Genomic DNA, 9,120 nt, shown 5'->3' with positions numbered 1-9,120 from the left:
GAGCTCTCACTCCGAGGGGGCACGGTAACCATTGGGCCTGGTAAGCTAAGACTATAGCCTCCACTAACCAGTGGGCAAGTCTTTGTTTGGAGACAGCCTTTCCCTTCTGCTGTCCTCCGAAGCAGACAAAGAGCTGGTCTGACGTCCTGAAGCTCCGCGTACGGTCCACGTAAATGCGCAGAGCGCGAACGGGACAGAGCAGAGCGATGGCTGGGTCTGCCTCCTTGCAGCGCTTGCAAGTTCAGTTCACCACCTGATCCCTAAAAGGCGTGGTGGGAACTTTGGGCACGTATCCAGGCCGGGGTCTCAGGACAACGTTAGAGTTACCCGTTCCGAATTCTAGGCACGAATCGTTGACCGAAAATGCCTGCAGGTCCCCTACCCTCTTGACCGAGGCCAATGCGGTGAGGAGCACTGTCTTCAACGACAGAAACTTAAGCTCTACCGACTGCAGAGGCTCGAAGGCTCCTCCTTCAAGGCCGTCAGAACCGAGGGGAGATCCCAAGAGGGTACAGGTGAGGGCACGGAGGATTTAACCTCCTTGCCCCTCTGAGAAACCTGATGACCAAGTCGTGCTTCCCCAAAGACTTACCGTCTACTGCCTCGTGATGCGCGGCAATGGCGGCAACATACACTTTAAGGGTGGAGGGAGACAGCCTTCGCTCCAACCCATCCTGCAGGAAAGAAAGCACGACTCCGATCGGTCATCTACGGGGGTCTTCCCAGCGGGAAGAGCACCAATCGACGAACAGGTTCCACTTCAGCCTGTAAGCGTGTCTGGTAGATGTGATGGTGTTTACTACCGCTGGAGGTAGCCCACCTAGATCCTCTGCATCCCGTCCAGGGACTACAAGTGGAGCTTCCACAAGTCTGGATGCGGGTGCCAGAGGGTGCCCCCTCTCTGAGAAAGGAGATCCCTACTCAGAGGAATTTGCCAAGGAGGGACCAGAGCCCCGCAGCTGCATTCCCACTGCACATGGCACCCCAGCCCCTGGCGGAGGCATCTGTTGACACAACAACATGCCTGGATACTTGTCCTAGGGACACCCCCGTCCGAAGAAAGGCAAGATCTGACCACGGGCTGAAGGTCTGATGGCAGAACGGGGTGACTGAAACCCGGTATGTGCCGTGTCGCCATGCCCATCTCGGGACCCGGTCGTGAAGCCAACGCTGAAGCGGTCTCATATGAAGCAACCCGCGGCTGCGGATGCCCCAGGAGCCTCTGAAACTGTTTCAGTGGAACCGCCGTCTTGCGCTGGAAGGACCCCAGGCAGTTCAGCATCGACTGTGCACGCTATACTGAGAGACGTGCAGGGAGGTTGACCGAGTCCAGCTCCATGCCGAGAAAAGAGATCCTCTGCACCAGGGAGAGTTTGCACTTTTCCCAGTTGACCTGAAGCCCCAACCGGCTGAGGTGACTGAGCACCGTGTCCCTGTGTTCGCACAACTGCGCTCGAGACTGCCCGAAGGGGAGGACCTTGTACTGATACGCTCACCCTTCGAACGCAAAGTGGAGAAATGGTCTGTGTCGAGGGAGAAAGTACATGAAAGTACGCGTCCTTGGGTTCGATCGCTGTGAACCAATAGAAAGGACGGACGCATTGAAATATGCGTTTCTGCGTCAACATCCTGAACGGGAGCTTGTGAAGGGCCCGGTTCAGCATGCGCAGGTCCAGGATTGGTCGTAACCCACCGCCTTTCTTGGGTACGATGAAGTACGAGCTGTAAAAACCCGACCTCATCTCGGCTGGAGGGACCGGCTATATCGTGTCCTTCACCAGCAGGACCGCGATCTCTGCATGCAAGACAGGAGCATCCCTGTCCAGCACAGAGGTGAACCGAATGCCCCTAAACTGGAGAGGGCGTTGGGCGAATTGAATCGCGTAGCCGAGTCTGATGGTTGTCATGAGCCAGCGAGACGGCCTGGGGAGCGCTAACCAGGCCCCCAGCGACCGAACAAGCGGGACTAGGGGAACCACCGACGTACCCGCAGTGGGGCAGCGAAGTGGAACACAGGGACCCAACCCGGGAGGCAACAGAACAAAACTGGAACAAAGGATTCTCCCCCCTGGCGCCTCACGGGCTTGGCAGGGGCGGAGGCGGGCTGCGCCGGTTTCCTGCGGCCAGCTCCACGCTGCGGCATTGTGAAGGCTGCTGCTGAGGCCGTGCCGAAGCGGCGGTGGAGGTCGCAGGAGGGCACCCTCGGTGACGAGCAGACAGAGGGGCTTCACGGGCTTGGCAGGGGCGGAGGCGGGCTGCGCCGGTTTCCTGCGGCCAGCTCCATGCTGCGGCATTGTGAAGGCTGCTGCTGAGGCCGTGCCGAAGCGGCGGTGGAGGTCGCAGGAGGGCACCCTCGGTGACGAGCAGACAGAGGGGCTGCAGCCGGCGATGGGGCGACAGCCGCAGACCGCTGGGGCAGGATGCTTTGTCGAAATGCCTCCGTCTGCTTCTGCGCGGCGGAGAACTGTTGGGCAAAGCCCTCCACCGCTTCGCCGAATAGGCCGGCCTGGGAGATCGGGGAGTCCAGGAAGTGATGCTTGTCGGCCTCCCTCATATCCGCCAAGGTCAGACCACCAATGTGGACATCGTCTGACCCAGGGCCCGTGCTGGGTCAGCACCACCCTCGTGCAACTGCTTCAAAGCCTTGGCCTGGTGGACTTGCAGGTGGGCCATGGCGTGCAGGGCGGAAGCGGCCTGTCCAGCAGCACTGTAAGCCTTAGCCGTCAGAGCGGACAAGAACTTACCGCCTGGAGACTACCCCTCCAGGTGGCAGCGCTTTGCAGGCAGAGCTGCATGGCAATAGCGCGCTCGACCGGGGGGGATGTCCACATACCCTTGGGCCGACCCACCATCGAGGATGGTGAGGACGGAGGAGGCACCAAGTCTGTTTCGGGCTGAAAAAGGTGCCTTCCAAGACTTAGTAACCTCCACATGCACTTCCGTGTAGAATGGAACCGGAGGCGGTCCCCAGGAACCAATCGTGCAGCCTCAAGAGTTCGGGAGAAGGAGGAGGCCTCCAGTGCAGCCCGACGCTCTCGGCGGCCCGGGAAAGCATAGCAATCAGCTTTGGATCTGACTCGGGCAACGCCACTCTTCCTGACGGAGGCAGCGCAGCCGAATCCTCATCTCCAGAGCCTAGCTCGCCCTCCGATGCAGCGATCGACATCCTGTCATCTGCCTGCGCTCCACACTAGATGCTGGGCCCTGCCTTGTCCGAGGAACCAGCAAACTCATCCGGGAACCCCAGGCGGTGCGATGCGCTAGAGGAATGAGAGGCCCGCGGAGACGTACTCGACGGGGAAGCTCTCACCGTGATCCTCCGATCTCCCTGACCATGAACCGAAGTAGCCCTCCGAGAACCGGAGGAGCTAGAACGGGGCATGGCAAGGGGGATACCCCCCCGTTTAATGAGGAGGTATCTAGACCGCAACGTCGTGATGGCCATGTTCCCACACTGAGAACATGACTCATCCATGAGCGTTACTTCAGCGTGCTGTAAGCCCAAGCACGAGACACAGTGATCATGACCGTCAGATGAAGCCAGGAAGCGACCACATCCAGAAACGCACGAGCGGGAAGCCATCTTTAAAAAGACGCCCGTCGCTCGTGGAGCTCTTTTAGATATTTGCTCTTTCAGAAAAATAGAAACACTCTTTTAGAGAGAGCGCTGAAGTGCCCAGGGGAGGTCGCGGCGAGACCGCAGAATGGAAGTTGCAGCACGCCGAAGATGAGCAGCACTGAATGGCAACCCCCGCTGACGCGCCGTAACACCAACGCTAGGCTGTTTCTTTGCAGACACTCGCAGAGATTCGTCCTAGTAGAAGGCTCAGCTCCGAAGCGAAAAGCTGATGTGCGTTTGCACGCACTCTCCTTTTATACCCGCGCTGCGGGGCAGGTGCGCATGGCGAAACACGCACGCCAACTGTCATTGGCTTGTTTAGTTTACACTCGAAGGTGATTGGGCTCTCGGGCGAGATCCCAATTCGTCAGTCACGACTGACGTAACGTAGAACGTGACTGACTGAAAGGGAACTAGAGTTTTCTTATACTGGTAGGAAGCCTTCCAGTGAGGAAATGCAGACATGCAAAAAAGATCACCACTAACACGCAAAGGCTATGAGGAAATCGCTCACCTTCAACTGTTTTTAAGCCAATACAGGTCAGTGTTTCATGATAACAAAGATATATTCTGCAAACATTCCGATTGTTGTATCACAAACACTTCTGTCCTAGACAACACACGTCCAGCACTTTATGAGATGACTAGATTAAGTACATTGTTTTGTACCTTTGTCTTTTCTGCCTCAAATCAAAGTTTGTAACATTGTGATTCATCTCAGTTCATTGCTGAGAATCTTTTTTTAACCTCCCATGGAAATGAAAGGAAACCTTCCTCTCCAAAAGAATGAGGCACTGAGAGCAAAGGAGCGAGTGAGAGATCTTCTAGTGTTTTTCCCTACTGGCCACTTTGTCCATTTGTTGTCCTCCCTGAAGAGAGGCATTCATTTTTGCTTCAATACCTCATTCCTTTCGCCAGCCCATCTCGGCTTAGTCTCTACGATTGCCACAGCAGGCAGAGATGGCAGAGGGAAAAGAGGTCCAGATCTCTCAAAAAGGACCAACTCTGTGTGTAATGTGGGCCAACCAAGCGGCAACCTCCCGCTCTCTCTTGTGAAGCCAACACGGAAGTGACTTAAACTGTAATTCGTCAACTGGCCGCTAGAGGCTGGCTGCAAAATGGATTCAATCCCATAGACTCCCCATGTTAAAATGCCCAACTTTACAGCAGAAAAATCATGTTTACAGCCTGGTTCAAAAAATTATTTTGGTCTATATAGCTAATTTTACACTTAAATTTTATGCGTCACAGACCCAGACAATTATAACTTGATTATGTACACAAGGCAATAAAACTTTTGATCAGTGAGACAGTTGCTACATAAATGCTAACACATTAGGTATATTTACATTCAGGTAACAAAACGTCACAAATATACATCCCTACCGTGATAATAGTCACTTTTGCCTTGATGATATATGTGACCCTGGAAAACCAGTTTTTAGTAGCACGGGTATATTTTTAGCAATAGCCAAAAATAGTTGCATCATCCAAGTGGATGCTGCACACTGGTGGTGGTTGAGGAGAGACCCCCCACATGATTGTAAAGTGCTCTGGGTGTACAGCAATACACAATAAAGCGCTATATAAATACATCATTCATTCATTCATTCAAATACATTGGGTCATTGGGTATGGGTCAAAATTATCGATTTTTCTTCTATGCCAAAATCATTAGGATATTAAGTAAAGATCATGTTCCATGAATACATTTTGTAAATTTCCTACATTAAATATATTAAAACTTATTTTTGATTAGTAATATGTATTGCTAAGGACTTCATTTGGACAACTTTAAAGGCGATGTCCTCAATATTTAGATTTTTGGCACCCTCACATTCCAGTAGTTTATTCAAATAGTTGTATCTCGGCCAAATATAGTCCCATCCTAACAGACCATACATCAATGGAAAGCTTATTTATTCAGCTTTCATATGATGTATAAATCAAATTTCATTTGGATCAAGCTCAATTGGATTTGATTTTCAGTCCGATTTAGCCATCAATCTAACATTACTATAACTAACATCATTTGGTTCCGTGTAAACATAGCTATTGTTAAATACATATAACTACCGCAACAAGGATGTGAGCTTATGTGTGTCAAATCAAATAACCATTGTAGTCATTATAGCAATTTACATTTTACACTTACTGATATACACTCCTACCTAATGTCACTTCCTGGAGCATGACGTCACTGTGTTAGTCACACAATGACGTCATGCTCCAGGAAGTTGGCACTCAGGTACATTACAAAAATAACATCTGCTCAAGGTTGTGAAATTATTTGAAATTAATATTATGATATAATTTCTATATTTTTAAAACTCTGAGTTTGCTATCTTGTTCAACAAATTAGGACACATGAGATTAGCGACACTGAACCACTTAACGGGAATGACCTGGGAAGTTAGGCGATTTAATCATTAGACTTTAATTACACCGAGTAAACCACAAGTGCAAAGTGTAGTATGGCAGTCCTGCAAAGAGTGGCGGCCTCGATGTGAGCTCCCTAGGCTAGGCTGTGCAGTGTTTTGAGAAAGTCAAGGTGCGTGCAGATGTTTGTGCTTTGCATTACCTGGTGAGCAGATGTTTGTGCTGTGCATTACCTGGTGAGACTCTCGATCTCTGCTGGGATGCTCTTCAGTCTGTTTCCTCCCAGAGACAGTGACTGGAGCCGCAGCAGCTGCAGACACTGGCTCGGCATCTCCTCAAACCTGTTCCCACTCAAATTTAGCACTTCCAGCTGCAGAGAGCCAAAGTGCTTGGGCAGAGAAAACTCATTTAAACGATTATTCTTGGCTATGAGGGTTTTGAGTTTGGTCAGTCGGGTGATGTCCTCGCAGATGACCGACAGCGTGTTGTTACTGATGTCGAGAAACTCCAGGCTCGAGAATAAAGAGATGGACTCGGGTAAAACTGTCATGCGGTTGTAACGCAGGTACAGTTGCTTCGTGTCTTTCCGTCGTTTCTCGCTGACCGTGTCCAAACTATTATTGTTCAGATTCAGACGGGACAGATCTAAAACACTCTCGCTGCTGCTGGCTCCTTCATAACCCTCCATTTTAATAGCCGATAACGGAAAAAATACCCCTTTCTTCAGGTTCAAGCTGTTTCCCAACACTATGTCTAGTTTACTTCCAACGCCAAGCGTCCCGATCTTCCATGTGTAATCTAAATACCTCGGCCTAATGGCAGCATTTATTCACAGTCTTCTTCTTCTTCTTTGGTGTTTATTGGCGGTTGGCAACCCACAGATTACAGTCATTATCAAAGACGGTCTGTCTATCAAGCGTTCACAATGTAACATTCATGTTTCGGGGCTCCACTGGCGTTTTGCTCCGCCCGACTGTATTTACCCTTTACTAGAGCTATGGCAAGCCGCTTTAGTAACGCTGGCACTCCCACCGTTACTCGTCGTAATTGCATGTTTACTAGTAACAATTCAATTAGAGAGCTCTACAATTAAATTCTTACAAGTAACAATACCAATTACAGAGCTCACTAATTCAGTTCTTACTAGCAATAATAATAATAATAATAAACATTTATATAGTGCTTTTCTAGGCACTCAAAGCACTTTACATTGTGAGGGGGAGTCTCCTCAATGTGCGACGGCAGCCATAGTGCACCAGAACGCCCACCACACACCAGTTAATTGGTGGAGAGGAGACAGAGTGATGAAGCCAATCGGCAGATATGGGGATTGTTAGGAGGCCATGATGGTCAGAGGCCAATGGGCGAATTTGGCCAGGATGCCGAGGTCACACCTCTACTCTTTTCGAAAGACATGCTGGGATTTTTAATGACCACAGAGAGTCAAGACCTCGGTTTAACATCTCATCCGAAGGACGGTGCTTGTTAACAGTATAGTGGCACTAGGACTCACACAGACCATAGGGTGAGCACCCCCTGCTGGCCTTACTAACACCTCTTCCAGCAGCAACCTAGTTTTCCCAGGAGGTCTCCCATCCAGGTACTGACCAGGCTCAACCCTGCTTAGCTTCAGTGGACAACCAGTCTTGGGCTACAGGGTGATATGGCTGTGATGTAACAATTGTAGTAACAATTATAATTAGAGAGCTCTCTAATTCAATTATTACTAGCAAGAATTCCAATTACAGTGCTCTCTAATTCAGATGGAGACCTCTATAATTCAATTGTTACTAGTAAGAATTGCATTAAAGAGCTGTTTAACTGTAATTCTTCCTCAGTCTTGGGCTACAGGGTGATATGGCTGTGATGTAACAATTGTAGTAACAATTATAATTTGAGAGCTCTCTAATTCAATTATTACTAGCAAGAATTCCAATTACAGTGCTCTCTAATTCAGATGGAGACCTCTATAATTCAATTGTTACTAGTAAGAATTGCATTAAAGAGCTGTTTAACTGTAATTCTTCCAAGTAAGAATTTAATTGTAGAGCTCTCTAATTGAATTCTTACTAGTAAGAATGTAATTGCAGAGCTCTTTAATTCAAGAGAGCTCCATAATTCAATTGTTACTAGTAACAATTGAATTAGAGAGCTCTTTAATCATAATTGTTACTAATTAAATTAGAGAGCTGTCTAATTGTAATTGTAACTAGTAAAAGTTGATTTAGAGAGCTCTCTAATTGGCATTGTTACTGGTAGGAATTGAATTATGGAGCTCTCTAAATGAATTGTTACTAGTTAAAATGCAATTATAACGATCTGGTAATATTTTAAGCTAAAACGGCTTGCCATACTAGAACTATCGCGTTGCCTAACATGTTTTATACTACAAATAACTCGAACAAACTTTCATTTCTTCTCTTCTAGAACGACTTATCCAGTCTCTTATCTTTAAAATCCATGAAATTAATCAAAAGCATTTATTTTCTTCAGTTTTTAGGGTAATTTTGCTCCGTTTTGCTGGTTATGCAAGCACAGCTTATTTCATTATAGAAGTCAGTGAATTTCTTTTCGTAACCCATCCATCTTGTTTTATCTATAGGGTCAGTTCGAGGTGACAGAGTTTTCATAACTTTGACTGTTTATTTTTTAACAGATAGATTTAATACTACAAGGGAGTACATTTATTAGGATATTTGTCAAACTAGTCATGTTTTGTAACTGGTTTCCCCCAGAAACCAGTGTTTGCTAAAGCTAAATATATTAAAATCGTAACTGAAATAAAGCTATAAAATATAAATATTAGATAAAAACTTAGAAAAAAAATAGGATTGTTTAGCTGGGAACTAGTAGCCTACTAAAGTGACAGAACTAAAATAAATGAATAAATACACTTTAATTATAATGAAAGCTGAAAATATATAAAAAAGGCTAATTCAAAATATTAATAAATACTATAATAGTCTATAAATAATACTAAAATAAACCTAGAAACTATATATGTATAATTCAGCAAACTGAATATACAGAAAACAGAAAACTATACACTAATTAAAACGTTGAAGTGATGCAAAGTTTCAATCAGCAGTGATTTAATGGCATTTTATTGACCACTGAATCTA

General features: G+C 47.4%; 1 protein-coding gene across 1 annotated transcript in view; it reads right to left on the bottom strand.

Annotated features, from left to right (window-relative positions):
* Positions 1–6,948, bottom strand: part of LOC107551992 (leucine-rich repeat-containing protein 58-like) — a 16,949-nt gene extending 10,001 nt beyond the window's left edge. Inside the window, exon 1 of the mRNA XM_016233801.1 lies at positions 6,232–6,948. Within this exon, the coding sequence (XP_016089287.1) occupies positions 6,232–6,686 (455 nt within the window). The 5' untranslated portion in view covers positions 6,687–6,948. The remainder of the gene's footprint in view (positions 1–6,231) is intronic.
* Positions 6,949–9,120: the final 2,172 nt, after the last annotated feature.

This window comes from Sinocyclocheilus grahami, unplaced genomic scaffold, assembly GCF_001515645.1.
Source record: "Sinocyclocheilus grahami isolate Dianchi unplaced genomic scaffold, SAMN03320097.WGS_v1.1 scaffold439.1, whole genome shotgun sequence".
Taxonomy (NCBI): Eukaryota; Metazoa; Chordata; class Actinopteri; order Cypriniformes; family Cyprinidae; genus Sinocyclocheilus; species Sinocyclocheilus grahami.
This window is presented reverse-complemented; position numbering and strand designations above follow the sequence as displayed.